This window comes from Siphateles boraxobius, unplaced genomic scaffold (assembly GCF_051911475.1).
Source record: "Siphateles boraxobius isolate OS27281-9 unplaced genomic scaffold, OSU_SipBor_1 11, whole genome shotgun sequence".
NCBI lineage: Eukaryota > Metazoa > Chordata > Actinopteri > Cypriniformes > Leuciscidae > Siphateles > Siphateles boraxobius.
Window position 1 is genome coordinate 1,082,986 of NW_027508711.1, and position 22,935 is coordinate 1,105,920.

Here is a 22,935-nt window from a genome sequence, read left to right on the forward strand (position 1 = left end):
TGAATTAGCAGAGTAATATCACAGCGGTACATCAAATATTGCAATCCACACAACATAATGGGAGACATATCATAGTTCAAAAGAAGACAAGTATCACTAGCACATCTGTGACCAGGACAGCAAGTCTTTTTGGTGTATTGAGAGCTATGGTATCCAGGGTAATGTCGGCATACCACCACGTAGGACGAACCACATCCAACAGGAGTAACTGTTGATGCAGGAGGAAGCTGTCTGAAAGGGATGTCCAGGCACTAACCCGGATTGTATCCAAAAAACAGAAAAATACTGCAGAATTAAATGCACACCTTGACTCTCCTGTTTTCAACTAAATTGTTCGTCAGGAGCTCCACTGAGTTAACATTAATGGTTGTGCTGCCAAACCTTTGGTAACTCGTGTCAATGCCTAGTCAGTTTCATTGGTGCCTACTGCCAACAGTGCAAATCTTGGGCTGGGGACAATGTGAAACATGTTCTCTGATGAGACCACCGTCTTTCCCACATTTGTGGGAGTTATGGTGTGAAGAAGCCCCAAAGAGTCTTAACTTCCCGACTGTTGCTGCCCAGAGTGAAGCACGGAGGTGGATCAGTGATGGGTTTGGGCATGGCATTCCCAACTGTGCTTGATGGATGCTGCCAAGGACAACCAAACTATTCCGGAGGACCATGTGCACCTAATGGTTCAAACATTATACCCTGAAGGAGGTGCGTGATAATGCACCAATACACACACCAAGACTTGTGACAGAATGGTTTGATGAACATGAAAGTGAAGTTGAAAATCTCCTATGGCCTGCACAGTCACCACAACTAAAAAATTTGGAGACACTTGTATATATCATTCCCAAGACGAATTGAAGCAGTGTTGGCCGCAAAAGGAGGCTGTACACCATACCAACCAGATGTTTCAGTTTCATTGTCCAACCCTTTTTTTAATCTATATCTAGAGAGAAAGGAATGTATGTTTACGTAATGGTAACTCATTAAAAAAATCCAAATATTCTAAATGCAAAGTTCATTTTCTTATTTTTCTTTTGATTTTTCAGTGACCTTGATTACATGAGATCCACCTGCATCAACAAGCAACCACACGCCACACATTACAATTTTGTCATGATTTTGAAGCAACACTTGTCAAAATAAATTGCACATGGAAAGTGAACTTAAAGAGGCTGTTTTTGTACCTATGAAGGTGAAAATTAAAAAATAAAAACAATGATAACGCAGCACTTTTATTCATGATGGGCCAAATGAGGTCCCCAATAACCTATATATCTGCCACCAGAGACATCTTTCAAAAGTGATTCCATCTCAGAGGAAAGTGCTTGATATAATTTCAACAGTATCAACAGTAACACACTCATGTTAATCTGGACTATCTTGATTGAGGTTTTTAGTAACGTTTCATTCCAGGTAAAAGCCTTTTACAAATGAAGACTGCTGTATATATTTGCCAACATTAAAGAGTCAAATAAGGGTCTCTTTGGCTGCTGGGGCATTAAGAATCTACATCTCAACCTAAATGAATTGGTGTGATGGAAACTAACACAATGTAAAAATAAAAAAGGAAATGGCACACACAATTTTTTAGGCAAATGTCACAAAACCTCTCAAGAACATATACAGGCCATGTTTCACTACAAAAAACATAAACAAAACAAATACCTTATTTTTAAATTAAAGTCTATTTCTAATTAAGTATCATACAGATCTCATAAAGACCATTATTGCAGTGAAACAGTTTTTTTTGTTACAAAATTCAGTAAAAGAAGAGAAGAAAAAAAACACAAACAACAACAACTTATTGGTCCTAATAATAGGCTTGGATTTCTCCAATACAGAAATAATTTTTTTTAGGATTTTGGGGTGAAATATGACCTGGATATTTTTCATGACAGTCACCCACTGATAACCAAACGTCAAAATTCAGTATCAAAACATATGAGGTTAGACATTGGACCTACAATTGAGGCAGAAAATTATACTGGAGTCAGATATGTCAATAAATTATGTCAGTTAAGTTCCTACATTGCTCAGTTCCATCTCCGGACAGTATTTTAACAGACATACAGTTTACCTCTTGTGATCAAAGCGCTCTAAAAGTCCATTCAAAGAGTTTCTACTGGCCCAAAAGATGTGCCACAAGAATTCACAGTCTCACCTTCAGATCTATTGCACAACTATCACTTAAGGACACTACGGTTCAAAAGTTTGGGGTCGGTAAGATTCATTCAATGGTTGTGCTGCCTAATATTTCTGTGGAAATGTGGTTTTCACATATTTCTTCAGTTCAGGATTCTTTGATGAAAAGAGGATTTATTTGAAATAGAAATCTTTCTAATCATAAAAGGTCACTTTTGATCAAGATTACGCATCCTTGCTTAACACAAAAGTATAAATTTCTTTAAAACAAAATCTTACCTACCCCAAACTTTTGAGTGCTAGTGAATACCCCCATTTTTCTTTTGCTTTGTCCAATAGATTTCAGAAAAAATCTCATATTAATGTGTTAACCTCAGTAGGGTGTGTTAATGTTCTCAATTTCTTTATTACAGATGGAAACCGACAGTGTATCTTTACAGATCTTTAAATATGTTTATATTAACATCTGTGATTCAGTGTGCCTGTGCAGTATTTGCATGTCATTTGTATGAAAACGTGGCGGCATCATTTAAATTTTGCAGCTCTTTTGCAGAACTTACCAATTTCTCTTGCCAAATGTGTTCATTCCAGTGCAGAAGCCAACTGGGCAAACTTACATAATGCTGATTAGTTCTGTTAAAGCAGTTCCTAACCATAGAGCAAAGAAACACAATCTCAGGACAAATGGACAAATGAAGAAAGATAAAGTATTTCCGACTGTCAAACATATAAACAATGTATGAACAAACAAACAAACAAACAGCAGAGACAGAATAGAGAGAGGGCACTTCAGTGGGGTTTCTGTTTAGCCATGGGTTGTATTTATGAGTGTTCAGGTTTCAATCTTCGAAAGCCTGCGTCCAGCAGTGGGAGATGGCAGCGTAATAGCTTCGAGTGTCACTCCGAGTCCGTAATCTGTCAAACCTGGCATCAATAGGGCTCTGCTCAATTCTGTCTCTCCAGTACCGCCCAGTCTAGCCTTTCACCATGGCAACAGAGACACTAGCCAATGCCGATTCTTGAAGGAGGGTTTGGGCTCCTCCCACTCGTCACTGTTCTAAGATCACTTAACAGACATACAGCTGAAGAGGGATGAATGCACAGTTGAGCGGTGCCATCAATCCCTACTCCAAGAGGTATATCTTTATTAGGATTCAAAATCAGTCGTCCTGTCTTAGAGATAAGAGAATCACATCCTTCCACAGCCAGGACCCCTCGGAGGGCCAGGGGAGGGGTGGCTCCAGGTGGACGGACTCTCGAAGCTCAGCTCGCAGCCGCTCGGGCCATCAGATCCTCCAGCGCCTTATCCTGGTCATTATTGTGCACGAGTAGTACCTCTTTAATAGTGTCTCTCTCAAAGCCCATTTCCCCAAACCGTGACATCAGCTGCAGAAACTCAAGAGCCTATGGGAGAGAATGTTGCATAAATATTACAATGCAAAACTGAAAGGAAATGAAAGTCACATCATTTACACACAACCTTGTTCTGTTTCAAATATTTATGACTTTTTATGCCATGGAATATAATACAAAATGTCCAGAATGGGCACAGGGATCCTAAAATAACACAAAAAAAGGAGACATAAAAGTAGCCAGTATTCCAGGCCTTCAAAAGCCGTGCAATAGCTTTGTGTGGATATAAAATGTTTAAGTCAATGTTATATATATTTGATGCGATATTTGAACTGAATTTTTTTTCTGAACTGCCATATTTAAACTGAATTTGATTAAATCTGATTTGATTAAAAAAATCAGTAAAAACAGTAATATTGTGAAAATGGCAATTTAAAACGAATGTTCTCTATTTGAATGTGTTTAAAAATATAACTTATTACTGTGTGTTTTTCAGCATCATTACTCCCGTCTTCAGTGTCACATGATCCTTCAGAAATCATTCTTATATACTGATTTGCTGCTCAAAAAACATTTCTTATTATCAATGTTGAAAAACTGTTGTGCTGCTTAATATTTTTGTGGAAACCAAGATCCAGGATGTTTATTGTTAGAATTCCGTAATTAAATTGACAGAATCTGAGAGCTGAGAATTTGTTTCATATCAATAGTAACCTTCTGTGTCTTGTCTGTCACGCAATTGACAGACGCAGTGTCCTGCTTCGCAATTTTTCTCTGCGTGAGAAGATAGATGTGTGGCATGAGTGTGTAAAAAGTGACAATTGCGTGAGTCTCACGGTGAATTTGTGAGAGTTGGCGGCCCTGCGGATTCAGTTTGTAAATATTTTTGCCGGGCGTGCTTGTACTGCCGCGGTCTTGTTCATTTGCCATGTTGTTTGTGTATCTCTCTCTATGGCAAACGCTGAGCCCGTTCGGAACTACGGGAGCACAGAGGGGAGCGTCGGCGGATGTTTAAGAGAAAACTTATTTTCATTCAAACATGTCGACGTAAACTACACATTTGAGTTAATCGATAAAATCGATATATCGCCCAACCCTAACGTTTGCATCTAATATAAACTATCTGTTATGTTGCTGTGAAGAAATTATATTTACCTCACAGACTCTTAAACAACACTTTGTTCTTACAAGTATAATTCTTTTTAAATTCTTTATAGGATCAGTGTTTTTAAGCACATGGAAACAAGTATAGATGCAAATGTATATTCAAATTAGACAGCAGATAGTAATTCAGTCTTAATGTGTATTTGTGGCTGTCAGAATTCACCAACCTTTTCCTCTGAGCCCTGGTACATCTCCAAGCACTCCTCCACAGCAGTCGCATCAAAACCTCGATCGCACAGTCGACTGTGAATAAACAGGTAGTCCAGCACCTACGAATGAGAGAAGTGGCATAACTAATTCATTAAAGAGTCTCATTTAATCGTTTACATAAACAACACTATCACAGAGACTGATAATAAGGATAACCAAGCCTAAAAAGTGACCTGTTCCACATTCTGTCCTTGTCTTTGCATGGCTCTGAGAACACCCTCGTAAGAATAACCCATGCCCGCAATTGTCTCCACACACTGTCGTTCACTGGGAGAAAGGCCGAGAAGGATCGTGGCAGCAGGCGGATGGTTAGTAGCTGTGACGGTGTTTGACTGCAAAGACGTTTAGAAAAAAATTAGTTGAACTATTTTCAACCTTGGCTCATTGGAGAAACGTGGCTTTTCCTACATTGTGGCAAAACTGTAACATAAGTACATAATATAGATCAAATTCAGTGCAGTTTCCAGTTGAAATGACCAATAGTGGCAGTAAAACACCAACCTTTATTCCCTTTAATCACAGAAATTATGATTAAAGGGCAGATTATTATAGATTGGTTAAAGTCCCCCTGTAGTCAATAATTGTATCCCTTAAAATTCATCTTTGATCAACAAAATTACATATTTAAATATTTTTTTCATGAAAAAAAAATTCTTATAGCCTTAAAATAGCTTGAATGTAACTATACACCCTTGCTTCATTTAGTACATGCAGATCTATGAACATGCTAATTAGCCCCATCTCCATTCATTCACACAAGCTCACAGATTCACTCGGTCAACTTAGGTAAACGCTGCACAATGATATCGCTCTTAACAACGTCGGACACATACCGGTAATTAATATAATTAACCTTTTGCCTGACTATGTTATAAAACAGCTAATAACGTGTTGCTAATGTTACATGAACCATGTTCCCGTTCGCCATCTCAGAGTCAGACAGCTGCCTCAAAATCCTTAGAAATTCTCTGAGTCTGAACTGAAGGAAGAGGGTACTTATTTACATATGATTTGGGAATGTTCTTTAGTTCACCCATTCTGGTGTAAAATTCTGGCAGTAATTGAAGAGTGGATGGGGTCTAATTTACCTGTGGAACCATGACTATGCCTTCTTGGAGATAATCAGTGATACCCAACATAGCAAAAAATACATTTACCCTTATTAAGAGTGGTTGTATTACAGCTGCCAGGATGATTTTACAAAATTGTAAATGCCCCAAAACCCCAGACCTGAAAAAACTGGATTGATGGGATGATTGAAATTGCTTCATATGAGAGCATGTTGGGGAGACTGCATAATGAGGGAGAAATGAAAAAAGAAAAACATGGGATCGTATTTGGCAGCATATAAAAATGGTGTAAATGAATAGGACTGCTTAACAATTGTTTAATTTTCATGTGCTTTTGTTTTGGTTGTATTCCACTGATGGTGACTAGTGGCTGAATGTGTAATTACAATTGCAAGGTGTTTACTGAATAATGTGGTGATGTACTCTGAAGTTTTGACTGTTGAACAATAATAAAAAAAGTTGTTTTATATAATTATAAAAAAGAAATGCTTTGAACAATTCAGAATGTCAGTGGAGAAAGACATATAGTTCATCCTACATAATACACCCGCTATATTGCTAAATCCATCTGATTTTTCGTATCAACAGAAAAATATACCAGGATAACCTGGCTTCTCTTGAGACTTCACTGCTTCAGAGCGGTCATAGTTAGTGATATGCTAAAGGCCGCCAGCAAATATGCGATTGGTTACATGGTAGTTTGTGACATCAGAAACACCTGCGATTTCAAAACGCGTTTTATAGACCGTCTTTAAATCATTGCAGTTTTAAAGAGGAAATACTCAGCAATAGTGTTGCCTTATGAATTTGCACATGGTTTGTCTTAAAGCATATTAAAAACACCACATAGACATATAAACAACATTTAAAACTTGATTTTCACAACAGGGGGTCTTGAAGAAAGACTTGATTTACTATGTCATGACTTGATTTGTACATTTTATAGTGAATGATTTGTGAACTAATACATTTGGCGTTCGCTTCACATAACCAGCTCCATTTGTATGGCTTTTCTGACATAGTAAAATTGCTCAGTAGCTGACCTGGTACAGCTAGTCAACTACCATTTGATTCAAGTGAAACGAGTCATGAAAAAGAGCTCAAAGCAAGCTAAAACAGCATGGTTGCTTTAGCAAATACTTGGAAGTCTCACTTTTGGTTTTGTTAACACTATCGGATAAGTTTAGGGTAGGGTTCAGAGTAGGGGCTATGTTATTTACAAATGTGATTAAGCACCACTCACTGGACATTTCACTTCTAAACGTACAACAAGCAATTAAATAAAACGTTGCCAGATTCAAGTTCATGGGTTTCAGACAAAACTGAACACGCGTTTTGCGCCACTCACTGGAGATTTTACTTGGAAAGTATTGCGAAACTGCGTAATATAATTTTGCAGAAATGTCATCACATTCATGTTTTTCCACTGAACCGGAGTTGACGGTTTCACTGAAATCCAAATGTTTTCATCTATTTTACAATACCTGCTTCGTTGTTCCATTCTGAGCATAGACAGGTTGCTCTTGGGGGAGTGTCGTGTTGGTATTGGATGCTGTTCTCTGCAGGGATGCTGGCATGCCGTTAGACAGACTGCGTGGTGGGTAAACGCTGAGAGGAGGTTCTGAGGGGGAGTCTCCTGGGTCTGAAAGCTTGGGGAAAGTCAGTGAGCGAATATTACATGGGCGGTCGGCATCAATCTGTCCCAGAGTGGTCCCCACAATCCCACCCCGTTCACCCAAGTCCAGCAGTCCAACTAGTCCATTGGGTTTATGGAACATTCCTGCTTTGGCCTGAAAAGGAGGCGTAGTACTTGGAGAAGTGGGGCGATTTTCGGCTGGAGGAAGCTGAGGAGGCGAAACGGATGACTGCGGTTGACTCTGCAAGATATTTCGCAACTCTTCTTTGTCGTCCAGTGATTTAAGCTCAAGTTTGTCAAAAGGGTCCTCCTCTCGCTCAAAGTCAGCTAAGTTCAGACTCTGCGGGGCCGGGTTGCTAGGTGCTGGTCGCGTCGGTCCAAAAGAGGGGGCTGGGAGAGGCGTAAGGATTGCGTTGTGCCACAGGCCAGCTAAAACCGGGTTCAATGCTGGTGGGAGAACGTCCTGCTCATCAGAGGGGCGGGCTTTCTTCCCCCCAACCAATCCGACATCTGCATCCTGAGCAGCAGCCTGCCTTTCATTTTCAGAGTCCACTTGAGCGACCTCCGCCGCTCGAGCTTCGGCGGCTCGTGCTTTGGCAAGCTCCTCCCCCCACTGAACGCTCCGTCGCTCTAGACTGAAGTCATACTGGAGTAAAAGCAAAGCATTCTTTATTTCTGACAAAAACACTTAGGCCTATTTGATGGAAAGCTAGAGGGAAAATCCGACTTACTTGCAGATCTAAGAGTTTGGAATTACAGTCGGACAAAGAGAAGCCAATGGGAAGACCCACTTTTGAGGGACAGCGGAATTTCTCATTGAGCTTGAAGGGAACATCCTCAAGGTAGCTGACGGGTCCTTGAAACATCAAGTAAAGTAACAGAAGAACAAGGAAACCAAATGAGTTAAAATTAGTCATTTATAATTTTGTTGTCTTTTTAAAATATAATAAACAGTCATGACAGCTGATTGGCTGACTCACCGTTGTTGTGGATATCTGATCCAGACTTCCTCGCAGCCATTTAGAGTAACTAAAAAAATAAATAAACAACATAAATTCATACAAACTGTGGACAGTTACCTATATTCTCATCCTTTAACTTTGATTTTCTCTACAGAAGTTACTATTTTAACATAAGAAATTACAATGTATATCCAATATCACATAACAAGCAAGGTTTGAGAAAATCTTTTGGTTATACTCTGTTACAATTTGCTAAGAATTATTAGAAAGACTGAATTAGAATGATATTGTTTAAGATAACAACAGAATTGCTTGGTTGTGAGTGTTTATGCCAACACAATACTAAAGAGATTTAAGACTACTGAAATATGCCATTTAAATTCAACGTTAAGAGCTGTAATAATCTTATTATTGGTTATTATAAATACAAATAATTACACAAAAAGTTATACACTACTGTTTAAAAGTTTGGTGTCAGTACAATTTTTAAACTTCTTTTTTTTTTCAGGCCAGGGCTGTATTTATTTGATTAAAATAAAGCTAATTCAGAAATATCATGAAGTAGCCTATTATTACAATTTAAGATGAAATTTATTCCCCTGATGGCAAAACTGTTGTTGAATGCAGAAGTGACAGAAGTGATACTTTTTTAGGACTGTTTGATTAATAGAAAGTTCAAAACAAGAAAATTAATTTGAAATAAAATCTTTACTGGCACTTATAAACAATTTGATGAGCCCTGACTGCATAAAAGAAAAAGCATTATTTATTTTTTTTTAAACTATATTATTTTAAAACTAATAATGTATTTTGTATATTGTTGTTTGCATTAATTACTCTTTATATAACATTTATTCTCAAATGTAAAATGCATACCGGTTTAAGTTTAACAGTTAACAATTTCCAAAACAAATAAGGAAAAAAATACAAAACAATAATAACAACAATAACCATGCATATTAGGGCATGTTTTCCTCGTTGTCGAATGATTTGATTAACGTTACGTCAAAATGTTAAAAACATGGCTGCATATTGGTAATCGGATACTGTCAAACACTTAAAAAATATATTGCCAGATCACTAGAAAACAAAGCATAGTCCAACAGCATTAAGTTACAAGCATAGCTTGGAATTTTCTTTTGAAACTGTAAACACACAAGCTTCTACATTTACAGGAAATTTACCAACTAAAACATTTCAATAAACTAAGCACAACTGACAATCTAGGCCTACTTCATGATAACCAGGGAGGGAACTAGTCCAAAACTGTATCACATGCTTTACATGCAGGCTGATAAAACCGGTTTTGAAGTCATTTCACCACCCATGATGCCTTACATAAAAAAGCATAAGCTCAGCTGATCGTCTGTTAACTAAGTTACATACAGCCAATAGATTTGTTGCGTAATAAAGACAATGAAAAATTCATACAGACAGCAAGCTAGATGAGTCCAATACCAGTTTAAATTCAACAATAAATCTTCAGATATATTGATGAGAGAGTCTTTCGAAGTTGATATATTGAAACTGGATGATGACATATTTCCTCCTGGCTTCTTACCAAACTACTACGATTTTCTCTTTTCGATCTGACATGTCAATAAAGTAACGAAAAGATTTATGATCTAAAAACCCAGATTTGGTACTTAAGAACTAGAGAAGCACATAAATGAACGTGTACAGCTGGTTAAAAACAACTGTCTCGTTTTCTTTCAGTTCAGGTTAGTGAAGCGACCTAACAGGGCCCGACTTCCTCTGCCACCGCCCCTCAAACTGTCCCTGCGCGTCCCACCGGTGTCCTTACCAATATCTGCTCCGTCTTCAGTCTCCGAATAAGTCTCTCACTTGTCCTCGGACATACAAGCTCCGGTCGACGCTCTCAAATGAGGAAATTTACTGAAAACCGAGTATATTTCCTGCTTCATCGCGAAACGCCATCTTGGTTTGACCGCCTCAATCGGTTCCTGTGTGACGACATGCGTTGCGCTGAATGATTACAGATTCGACCAATCAGCGAGGAGCAGTTGAGGAGACGTCATCTGTGTCGGACTTTGCACATGGGTTCAGCAAAGGTTTGACTATGGGTTTGAAAAGGAATGTTTTGAACTATTTTAGTTTGTTGGATATTGTTGGTTAGTGAACTGTTATAACCATTAAGTAAAACATTGATAAAATAGATAATCTGTGTTTGTCCATACACTTTCAAAAAGTAGATCAGTTTTACTATCTATCTATCTATCTATCTATCTATCTATCTATCTATCTATCTATCTATCTATCTATCTATCTATCTATCTATCTATCTATCTATCTATCTATCTATCTATCCATCCATCCATCCATCCATCCATCAGGCTACACATTAAAGTCTGATCAACTCATACCAAAAAAACTAATTAAATAGATATTGTGCAAAGTAGCTTATTTTGACAGGCCAACATAGTAAGGCTTTTTTGAGGGAATTGTATTTTATTTCCCCTTACTTTTCCGTATTAATCTTGTAAAAAAAAAATTTATTAGTAGTATTTTTAAAATCTATATTAATTTCTTACGTTTACATACTTAAATCAACTAACTATTCTCCCCTTGATTCCTATAATTCCCATTATAACATAGATAGTAGTGTACTTATAATTATACATATATATGTGTGTGTGTGTGTGTGTGTGTGTGTGTGTGTGTGTGTGTGTGTGTGTGTGTGTGTGTGTGTGTGTGTGTGTGTGTGTGTGTGTGTGTGTGTGTGTGTGTGTGTGTGTGTGTGTGTGTGTGTGTGTGTGTGTGTGTAAATACAAAGTAATGTCACTACTATATACTATATACGCATATAATTATATGAGTGACATTACTTTGTCTCAAGATGCACACCATTAATGTTTTCTTCACAAGCAAGTTTATAAAAGCTACTTAAATATCCAAATTGAACTAAGAAATACCTGGCATAATCTAAACCCTGTTTGTGAAACCAAGCCTAATATATATATATATATATATATATATATATATATATATATATATATATATATATATATATATATATACAGGTCCTTCTCAAAAAATTAGCATATTGTGATAAAGTTCATTATTTTCCATAATGTAATGATAAAAAATAAACTTTCATATATTTTAGATTCATTGCACACCAACTGAAATATTTCAGGTCTTTTATTGTTTTAATACTGATGCTTTTGGCATACAGCTCATGAAAACCCAAAATTCCTATCTCAAATAATTAGCATATCATGAAAAGGGTCTCTAAACGAGCTATTAACCTCATCATCTGAATCAACTAATTAACTCTAAACACCTGCAAAAGATTCCTGAGGCTTTTAAAAACTCCCAGCCTGTTTCATTACTCTAAACCGCAATCATGGGTAAGACTGCCGACCTGACGGCTGTCCAGAAGACCATCATTGACACCCTCAAGCAAGAGGGTAAGACACAGAAAGAAATTTCTGAACAAATAGGCTGTTCCCAGAGTGCTGTATCAAGGCACCTCAGTGGGAAGTCTGTGGGAAGGAAAAAGTGTGGCAAAAAACGCTGCACAACGAGAAGAGGTGACCGGACCCTGAGGAAGATTGTGGAGAAGGACCGATTCCAGACCTTGGGGGACCTGCGGAAGCAGTGGACTGAGTCTGGAGTAGAAACATCCAGAGCCACCGTGCACAGGCGTGTGCAGGAAATGGGCTACAGGTGCCGCATTCCCCAGGTCAAGCCACTTTTGAACCAGAAACAGCGGCAGAAGCCCCTGACCTGGACTACAGAGAAGCAGCACTGGACTGTTGCTCAGTGGTCCAAAGTACTTTTTTCGGATGAAAGCGAATTTTGCATGTCATTCGGAAATCAAGCCAGAGTCTGGAGGAAGACTGGGGAGAAGGAAATGCCAAAATGCCTGAAGTCCAGTGTCAAGTACCCACAGTCAGTGATGGTCTGGGGTGCCATGTCAGCTGCTGGTGTTGGTCCACTGTGTTTTATCAAGGACAGGGTCAATGCAGCTAGGTATCAGGAGATTTTGGAGCAATTCATGCTTCCATCTGCTGAAAAGCTTTATGGAGATAAAGATTTCATTTTTCAGCACGACCTGGCACCTGCTCACAGTCCCAAAACCACTGGTAAATGGTTTACTGACCATGGTATTACTGTGCTCAATTGGCCTGCCAACTCTCCTGACCTGAACCCCATAGAGAATCTGTGGGATATTGTGAAGAGAAAGTTGAGAGACGCAAGACCCAACACTCTGGATGAGCTTAAGGCCGCTATCGAAGCATCCTGGGCCTCCATAACACCTCAGCAGTGCCACAGGCTGATCGCCTCCATGCCACGCCGCATTGAAGCAGTCATTTCTGCAAAAGGATTCCCGACCAATTATTGAGTGCATAACTGAACATTAATTATTTGAAGATTGACTTTTTTTTGTATTAAAAACACTCCTTTTATTGGTCGGATGAAATATGCTAATTTTTTGAGATAGGAATTTTGGGTTTTCATGAGCTGTGTGCCAAAATCATCAGTATTAAAACAATAAAAGACCTTAAATATTTCAATTGGTGTGCAATGAATCGAAAATATATGAAAGTTACATTTTTATCATTACATTATGGAAAATAATGAACTTTATCACAATATGCTAATTTTTTGAGAAGGACCCGTATATATAAGTGTATTTACAGTTGAGTGTCTTGCGTCATGACGCAAAGACGTGTTCAGGCACGCACTGTGAAAACCGGAAGCATCATTAGACGCGATTGAGAAACGGCGAAAGAAATCATCACCTGTCGATATCGTTCATATATGTATCTCTACTGCGCTCTCTTTAATCTCCATATTCCTCTTCCATAACACCCATACCATTACGTTTTTTCGCTGTCGAGTCGGTCTGGACGGATAAAGCAGAGTTTGCAGTGTAATTCTGTGCGCAAACTGGGGGTTTTGAAGGTGCGTTGAAGCCTCGTACCAGAACAAATGTAAACAAGCAGCTGATCAGCTGTGCGGCCGAAGACCCGCAACGAAACGGCGTGATGACAGCGACCTGCAGGGTTTGACAAACATATCCTGCACCATATAAAGCGAATTTAGAGGTTTATTTGCATGCTGTAGAGTTTTTAGACGTTAGGACAGTAACGTTACACGAGGACAACTCCCGACCCATCGCCTTCACCTCCATTGCGGGCAGCAGCAGATACAGAACAAACGGCTGCTTTATTTTTTACTGTTAGTAAGGGCGATACATTGTTTGATTTGTCTTTATTTCTGCTTGAAGACTGGACAACTTCACGGCTAACAGGAAAAGCAACAGGATTCGAGAAATAACAAAGGAAAATTGAGGTTAACAATCCCTTTTGGACCCCAAGGAATAAACAAATATCAGCAACGTATTAATATATACATGAAGCTGGAAGTTTAAGGCACTCAAACATCAAATTTCCTGGGGAGCTGCGCTGGTAAATAACAATCTATAAACGTTTTATTTATCAGAATGTTGTTGCATAGTTTTTGCTTACTAATCTAATCATACATTTATAAACAAGTGTTTTTGTTTTTTCTTTCTTTTTTACAATTTTCTTTACCTCTCTCTCTCTCTCTCTCTCTCTCTCTCTCTCTCTCTATATATATATATATATATATATATATATATATATATATTAGTGCTGTCAAATCTATTAATCGCAATTAACAAAAGTTTATGACGTTTACATAATGTGTGTGTGTATACATATATATATATATATATATAGTATATCATTTATTATATATAATTTATGTGTGTACACTGTATATATTTTTCATAGTAATACCTGTTAATACCACTTTGCATAAATAATAAGTTGCGCCACAAGATTATGAAATTATTGTTGTCATAATGGAATTGCTAAAAAAACAATAAAATAATATTTTATTATGAAAAAAAAAAAAAAAAAAAACCACATTTTCTCTGAATCCACAGTAAGGCTGAAGGATTGGAACTGTCATGGCACACCAGCAAATGCCGAGCTCTCAGAAGGCTCTGATGCTGGAGCTGAAATCCCTGCAGGAGGAGCCAGTGGAAGGTTTCCGCATCACTCTGGTGGAGGAGTCGGACCTCTACAACTGGGAGGTGGCCATATTTGGCCCTCCAAACACACTTTATGAAGGGGGCTACTTCAAGGTAAGCCTGAACATTTTCTTGAATGCTTACCATCGGACCTGGGTGTTTTCGAGTCAGATCAACAATTTTACACAGTTTTTATAATTATATTTAATTTTATAGTATACCTCACACCCCATGTTCTCCTATGTTTAGAGAATCTCTAGTTCTTCTCTCCCTGGTGGTGTGTTCCTTATACTCTAGATCTCTATTTATAGCCTTGACAGATATTAATGACATCTCAATATGAGAGCTAAAAAGAGAAGGACAGTGCGTTTCAACCATATCCCCCCACAGTTACTTATTCTCAGTGGAATATTATCAACCGCAATAGTCAGTACTTTTACAGTTACGAATCATTAACTTTACCACAACAGAGTTCCTCCGCATTCCTTCAGAGTTATATTATTGTATCATAACAATGCCACAGGTCACAGTCTTTGGGGATGTTTTGGTATTTTGAGTTTATGATAGCAATTCAGTTTGTCGGATTCATATAGTTTTGAAATCTGTCTTTATGTGCACATAAAAATAAACAATAAAATACTTTTTTCAGTCTATTAAAAAGTTTTGTTTGTAGGTTGATTCCCTCATGAGTTTTGATCACCTTTTTTGTCTGAATTGTAAAACAGTCATTATGTTAATGTGGTTTTACCTGGGTGATATAGGTGATACAGCATGTTTTGAGGAAGATTATGGTATCTTTGTGAGCACAGGCTTGGGTTCCACCCATCTGACAAAGTATTTGCATGGATATAAATTTTGCATCTTTGGGAAACAGCATTTCTAGTTTGTTATACATCAAATGTAATGTTCATTTTACAATTTATTTATGCAAGGTTTCCTGTAAAACAAAAAAAGTTTTTCTAGCTTCAAAGAGCTGTATCGTTTGTTCCCATTTATTCCTAACAATCCCTAATGAAGTTAGATTACATCAGGTTGTTGTTTTCTAAGATTTTCTAAGTTCTTTGACTGTGACACAGTTTCTTCATTCACGCCGTCACAGTCACGCTACACTTAAGCACCAGCCAGTTCATCTAGTCTGACACATAATCAGCAGTCAACAACAGTGGCGAGTAGCAGGATTTCCACATGCAGAGAAGCAGCAGCACCGCACTCATGTTCAAAGCAATAGTTCACCCAAAAATGACATTTCTCTTATTATCGGCAGGGCTTCGAACATCAAAAAAGATGCCGAAGCAGTAAAAAATGACCATAAAAGTAGTCCATTTTACTTATGGAGTATATTCCAAGTCCTACAAGTCATACGTTAGCATTAAAGGGCCCCTATTATGCTATTTTAAAGTTTCCTAATGTTGTTGTGGAGTCTCCTACAACATGTTTACGTACATCAAAGGTAAAAAAACTGTTTAATTTCCTCATAATATACATTTGCACATCATCACATTTTCAATGATTCTCAAAGGACTCGTCAAATGAATCAATCCCTCTAAATCCCTCCTTTCCGCGCGCTACTTTGTTCTGATTGGCCAGACAGCTCAGTCTGTTGTGATTGGTTTACAGTGTAAAGCGCGTCGAAAACAAAAACGCCCATTGCCATAACAACGTTAGCTCTGCATGTCCTGAGGCTTCCTACACTGTAAACTAAACTAGTTATTCGACCCGAACCTCCATCGCAAGGACGACTTGGGCAGGATGTTTCTCAGTGATGCGCTACTCAGTTTGAGGCACATTATGTGATGTTGCAACTGTAATTCCTCACCATCAGCATTAACAAGTGCATGTCCATCAACAAACCGATTATTTTACTTGTACTAATTTATTTACAGAGTATTTTTCTAATATATTGCGGTGAATAGGTGGAAACTGTATCAATAACAGTGCATGTATGCAATGTACATTAGCCAAGCTCTAGAGTGAATGATCTGATGTAACATAAATGTTGGTAAAACAAATATTTCCTCAAAGTAGTGAGAACGACAGACAATCTGCATTAATAGAAAGAGTTTTAGGTAATGGTGGCCCACATCTGATCCGCAGAAGTATTTCAGTAAGACAGTGATAACTAGAGTTAGCCAGTTAGCAGGAGACCTACAAAATATAAATCTCAAAACTAAGTATTTTGAACACCATCTTTCAAGAGCAAGTGGTTTGCGAGTCCTGCATTGAACTCCGAGATTTGAGAAGCAGTCGTCAGTAAAATAAAGGGAACACAGCAAAAGTTTAGGATTATACTGCTGTGATATCGTGGTAAAGATGAATTATAACCACTGATTCTTTACATGCTCGTCCTTGGGCAGTGAAAAAAAAAACTTTAAAAAAACGATTCATTTAATTGACTCAGTCGACTATTACTTTTGAGAGACAATAACTTTATATACGGTTCACTTTCAGATTTAAAACTTTGCAGGATTTTGGCACCATATCAGAAACCCGATGAAGAGTACATGATGTTGAGATTCATGAGGATTATATTTATACCAACCCTTTTAGTCTAATGTGTCCTTTCCATTTTGGACTGATTTATAACGGCTCATTTACTAGCTATAATACGGCTGCTAATAATTCAAGCTAATAACGCTCCATGTCTTTTTCCTCAGGCCCATATAAAATTTCCTATTGACTACCCCTACTCTCCTCCGACTTTCCGATTCCTTACCAAGATGTGGCATCCAAACATCTATGAGGTGAAAATGCTTGTGTGTGTGCGCATGCACCAAATGGATTACAACAGCTTAAAACTTACATTAGTAATCATATAGTAACAATGCTGCAATTGTTGCTTAATATACATCTCTCAACCCCAGAATGGTGATGTTTGTATTTCCATCCTCCATCCTCCTGTGGATGACCCCCAGAGCGGAGAGCTGCCCTCGGAGCGATGGAACCCCACACAGAATGTCAGGTATTAGGGTGAAAATACCCACAATTACCCACAAATCGCTCTGAATGACCATGGCTATATATATACACTACTGTTTAAAAGTTTGGTGTCAGTAAGGTTTTTTAATACTTTTATTCAGCAAAGGTGCATTCAATTCTGTCATTATTTACTCACCGTCATGTTGTTTTAAACCTGTGTGAATTTCTTTCTTCTGCTGAACACAAAAGAAGATATGTTGAAGAATGTCGGTAGCCAAACAGTTTCTTGGCCCAATTGACTTCCTTAGTATTTTTTTCCATATATCAGTTGTTTGGTTATCCATATTCTTAAAAATATCTTCTTTTGTGTTCAGCAGAAGAAAGAAATTCATACAGGTTTGAAACAACCTGAGGGCGAGTAAATGATGACAGAATTTCCATTTTTGGGTGAACTATTCCTTTATTAACAATGACGGTAAAGATATTTATAATGTTACAAATAAGTTTCAAATAAATGCTGTTCTCTTGTACTTTCTTTTCATCAGATAATCCTGAAAAAATCTATTAACACCAAAATATTAAGTAGTTTTCAACATTGATAATAATAATAAATGTTTTGGGCAACAAATCAGCATATTAGTATGATTTCTGAAGGATCATGTGACACTGAAAACTGGAGTAATGATGCTGAAAATTCAGCTTTGACATTATAGGAATAAATTAAATTTTCAAATGTATTAAAATATTAAAACATTTATTTAAAATTTTTATATTTCACAATATTACTGTTTTTACTGTATTTTTGATCAAATAAATGCAGCCACAATGAGCATAAGACACTTATTTCAATACATTAAAAAATGTTACCTACCCCAAACCTATGGTAGTGTGTGTGTTTGTTTGCAGAACAATCCTGTTGAGCGTGATCTCACTGCTGAATGAACCCAACACCTTTTCTCCTGCAAATGTGGATGCCTCAGTCATGTTTCGCAAGTGGAGAGACAGCAAAGGCAAGGACAAGGAATACGCAGAGATTATAAGGTACCATCACTTTATCATTTAAATGACTTGCATTAAAAAAAAAAAGCTTTTCCATGTTCTTGAATTTTTTATATAAACAAGATTTTGCTGGACCAATTTTAAGGAATTTCAGTTATTTCTTTTGCATTTGTATTTGTTTCAAAGCACAATGTATAAAGTGCAGGTGCATACAGTTAAATGATTAATATATTATTTGAGATGCTAGCTAAAGTTTTTTAAATCTAAGTATTAAACTTCAGTGTACAACTTGTACTAGACTGTCTGTGTTACTAAAGAACAAGTTTGTGGCTTGTTGTATCAGACTTACAATTGTTGCCTATTGAACCGTAAAATGTGTGAAAAAAATCCATAGACTTATTTTGAAGTAGGGGAACTAAGACATTTCTAGAGATGAGAATATCATAAGAGACATGTATGCTTTTGACCGTTTAAGCAGTGAAGCTTAATTAATTTGTTGAGTGCAGTGATCAGAGATTCATCAACATACTAACACACAAAAACTCACTAGCAATGCTCTAACAGCAACACCTTAACAGCATAGCAGTGCTACTTGCATATTCTTCAGGAAATGCCAAAATTGAATTATACCACTGAAGTTGGCTGAGATCTAGAGTAAACATTGGCTGAGGCCAAATTTTGGCCCAACACGCTACGTTGCACCATCCCACTGAAGTTTAGGACATACTGTCCTGAGTGTCTTTGTTTCCCTTTGGGCAAGTAAACATTAGTTAAAAAAAATTAACTTTTTTCTTATTGACATTCTTTTCTAGTAAAACATCCTTCAGTAGAAAACTCAATCATTTGCTTGTTCTTTGGAAAACGAAATGAAATTATACAGTTTTGTACAATGTTTTTTAATGTTTTTGAAAGAAGTCTCTCACCAAGGCTGCATTTATTTGATAAAAAATACAGTAAAAACAGCAATGTTGTAAAATATTGCAATTTAAAATCATCAATTTATTTATTTTAATGTGATCTATTTCTGTGATGGCAAAGCTAAATTTTCAGGATCATTACACCAGTTTTCAGTGTCACATGATCCTTTAGAAATCCTTCTAATATGCTGATTTACTGTTTAAGAAACATTTATTATTATTATCAATGTTGAAAACAGTTGTGCTGCCTAATATTTTTGTGGAAAATGTGATACTTTTTTCATGATTCCTTAATTTATAGATAGTTCAAAATAACAGTATTTATTTGAAATGCAAATGATTGATAACCTTATGAATGTCTTTACTGTCACTTTTGATCAATTTAATGCATCCTTCCTTAATAATTTCTTTACCATTCGAAATAATTTGATCTGTGTATATTTGTAGACTGTGTAGAGCTGTAACAATAAACTGAATTGATTTTCTGACACTGTATCCACGTCGTGCACAGGAAGCAGGTGATGTCCACTAAGGCAGATGCAGAGCGGGATGGAGTAAAAGTACCAACTACGCTTGCCGAGTACTGCATCCAGACCAAAGTGCCTTCCCACGACAGTAGCTCCGACCTGCTCTACGACGATCTATATGACGATGATATAGAGGAGGATGATGATGACGATGAAGAGGCAGAGGCCGTTGGGATTGGCAGCGAAATGGCCGGGGACTGTTTTGGCGACGAAGACGACTCTGGCAATGAGGAGTCTTGACCTCCTTCCACCGTTTCCGTGACACTGACCTTCGCCTTCTCACTATTCTTTTCCCCGACAGCCTCATGTTTCAGATTCTCTTTTCCTATGCTTAAAGCTTTCATTTTTCACTCTGTTCCAAAAACCTTCAGATCTCTGTCCTTACAGCACCTCCCAGTTCCTCAGTAAAGTACACTATGGGTTCATAAAACCAGTCATTTGTAGTTGCATTTCACACCCCACCTTCTCCTGCCTCTTAACCTCAGGGCTTTTGGATATTCAGAGCTTGTCAGGCCACCTCAAATATGTTCATTTAAAAAATATATATATTAAAAACTTTAAGGGCTAGTTCCCACAAAAATTTAAATTCTGTCATGATTTATTTGCCCTCGTGTTGTTCCAAAACCTGTAGGACATTCTTTCTTCCGTGGAACAAAAAAAGACATTTTGAAGGATGTTTGAGCTGCTTTTTCCCATAGATTATAACCAAAAAATCTCTGCCTCCAAATACGGCTACTTTCCTGCTATATAGTAGGTGTAAAACAGTACATGAAAATAGTATGTCTGAATTCATAGTATTGATACAGTAAATATCCGGGTGACCTACTACTTCCAGCGAGATTCTAAAGTGAGCATCTGATGGACGCTTTACTATCCCATGAGGCCACGGGAGAGGAGTTGTGGCATCAGCTGTGTTGCTTCACTGCCGTTCACAAGTAATATGACAGTTGCTATGTTCGTTCTTCGTCAAATGCACTGTGATTTCAGACAAGCTCCTAAAACGACACTAAAGACGGCATAATAGTATGACTAGTGAGCTATATTCTAAATATTTTGTAGCCATACGATGGCTTCAGAAGAAGAATAGGCCAAAACTTAGGTTGTTATTCATTCTAAAATTTAATTTAAGCATTCATGTGCCAAATTTGCCTGATTCTTTGCGTGTTTCGTAACTCAATTCAGTGTGCCAGTTTGAATCAAGGGAGCCACACAGGTTTGGAATGACATGAGTGTGAGTAAATAATGATATATATATGTATATATATATATATATATATATATATATATATATATATATATATTTGAGGTAACTAACCCTTTAAACTCAACCATTAACTAGTTATGCCTGGTAAAGTCATCAACAAATGAATGTTCTGTTCTTTTCCCAGATTTTCAAGTATGTACAGATTCTTCATAACTGTCTTTACAGTATAGGGCTTCACTGATTCCACTCTACACTAGTATGTACCTAATTTACCACTTTTCCACAAAAAAGGTAAGTATTCAAGGGTGGAAAAAATGGACAATGAATAGACTGTTTCTTCCTCATAAAATTTAAGTGTGAGGTTAAATTTTCACCTTCACAACTTCATACACCCTTTTATGCGCAGCTCGTACCCCCAAATCACTTAAGCTTTTTGAGCCATTAAATCACGGTGTCAGATTATATGGCACATGAAGGTGCTTTCAAGTGCTCAGCAACACAAGCATTACAACTACTTCCAGCACACCTTCATTCGCTGACCCAGAAACAATGATGGGACTGTTTGTCACTACGATGATGTCCAACGTTTGGCTCCGAATATTTGATCCACCGATTTTGGCTGAAGGTAATCATACTGTTATGCTTTTAAACGTACACATACTCTTGGTAAGTGATCACGTATGACTGTCTGAGCTGCTGTACCAAACCATTTCTATTTCTCCTTTTCCTCACTGATTTTGAGGATAATCTTGGGTGTTTAAATTCGGGGTTTGAGATCAGTGACTGCTGAGGACGTTTCGCTTACCAATGTGAGCCCTCTCATCCCTGGTCTTATGCTTTTTTTGCGTTGGCCACGGTGGGCCGTAGCTTTCAAGAGCATGCTTGTGTGTTTTAATGTGTTTTATATGATGTGTCAATCATCCAATGAGGCACGTGAATCCCTAAGGTCTCATTAATGGGGGTGGAAGCGTATACGTTTATGCACATGGGGTCTCAGGTACACCTTTATTCCCGCAAACCAGCCAAGGACACGGATGCTGATTCCTCGTCCTACGAAGCCCCTCCAAAAGGGAGTGTGGATCTGAGGATCTTGAGGGAACGGTGCTTGCTTATTTTGCCGAGCATCTGGAACTCACTGAACGATCAAAAACAATCGTTCCCGACTCAATCGCTCTCTTGAACCTCTGGACTATGAGCCAAGGGGGCTCAACAGGGACGTGAATCGATTAAAACGAACTGGATTTTTCACGTTCAGCAAGAGATTCTGTGTATTTACACCCCTGTGCACAGCAAAACAACAAAGTTCATTTCAAAGTGTTGTGACATTAGTCGACAGTGGACTTGTCTTGAAGGATTTTATTATTTGTGTCATGATTGTGTTTTTAATGTTTCATTAAGAATTTTTTGTTTTTCATATGCTAATTCTTAGACAGGATTTGTGGTCCTGATAAAAACAGCCGAATTCATTATTTGCTCTTAAGTTCCATGCATTTCCTTTTTCTTGTAATGTTGTTAAAGGGAATATCATTCTAAAGATTCACGTAAAGAAGAATGGAAAAACAGTCAGAATGAATCTAAATTGATACCCATTTCTATTCTAAACATAAGTATTTGAGTTTTGTAGTCGGGGTGGGTGGGATGTCCAGTATGATCATTTTAAGACTGTGCTTGTATGATCACAATTCAATTAATTTTTGTTTGTGTGTATGTACAGGAGTTAATGCTCCTTAGCAATTAAACCATTAGACAACACATTTAAAGGTGCTTTCAGTTCATGACAGTGTTGTAATTGTTAACTAAAACTATTAAA

The 22,935-nt window shown here is 37.6% G+C and overlaps 2 protein-coding genes across 2 annotated transcripts; one reads left to right on the forward strand and one right to left on the reverse strand.

Annotated features, from left to right (window-relative positions):
• Window positions 1–1,213: 1,213 nt before the first annotated feature.
• On the reverse strand, window positions 1,214–10,532 carry ubap1 (ubiquitin associated protein 1). The gene is made up of 7 exons (XM_077248898.1): window positions 10,339–10,532; window positions 8,553–8,601; window positions 8,304–8,428; window positions 7,421–8,218; window positions 5,040–5,198; window positions 4,824–4,925; window positions 1,214–3,543 (listed from the first exon to the last, which is right to left on the reverse strand). Exons 2-7 carry the CDS (start codon window positions 8,590–8,592, stop codon window positions 3,403–3,405), a joined length of 1,365 nt encoding a protein of 454 aa, XP_077105013.1. The 5' UTR covers window positions 8,593–8,601; window positions 10,339–10,532; the 3' UTR covers window positions 1,214–3,402.
• Window positions 10,533–13,236: 2,704 nt separating this feature from the next.
• Window positions 13,237–20,507, forward strand: ube2r2 (ubiquitin-conjugating enzyme E2R 2). Its single transcript, XM_077248911.1, has 6 exons — window positions 13,237–13,972; window positions 14,476–14,676; window positions 17,217–17,303; window positions 17,424–17,521; window positions 18,385–18,519; window positions 19,906–20,507. The coding sequence occupies exons 2-6, from the start codon at window positions 14,500–14,502 to the stop codon at window positions 20,159–20,161; spliced, it is 753 nt and encodes a 250-aa protein (XP_077105026.1). The 5' UTR covers window positions 13,237–13,972; window positions 14,476–14,499; the 3' UTR covers window positions 20,162–20,507.
• The last annotated feature ends 2,428 nt before the right edge of the window (window positions 20,508–22,935 follow it).

Bases quoted from the DNA above. Each gene is read 5' to 3' on its own strand.
- ubap1 (XM_077248898.1), bottom strand. From the start codon at position 8,592: ATGGCTGCGAGGAAGTCTGGATCAGATATCCACAACAACG. The intron at 8,219-8,303 runs GTAAGTCGGATT...CTTTTACTCCAG, and splicing joins CCAAACTCTTAGATCTGCAA to TATGACTTCAGTCTAGAGCG. The intron at 3,544-4,823 runs GTTGGTGAATTC...TCTCTCCCATAG, and splicing joins ACCAGGGCTCAGAGGAAAAG to GCTCTTGAGTTTCTGCAGCT.
- ube2r2 (XM_077248911.1), top strand. From the start codon at position 14,500: ATGGCACACCAGCAAATGCCGAGCTCTCAGAAGGCTCTGATGCTGGAG. The intron at 14,677-17,216 runs GTAAGCCTGAAC...CTTTTTCCTCAG, and splicing joins ATGAAGGGGGCTACTTCAAG to GCCCATATAAAATTTCCTAT. The intron at 17,522-18,384 runs GTATTAGGGTGA...GTTTGTTTGCAG, and splicing joins AACCCCACACAGAATGTCAG to AACAATCCTGTTGAGCGTGA.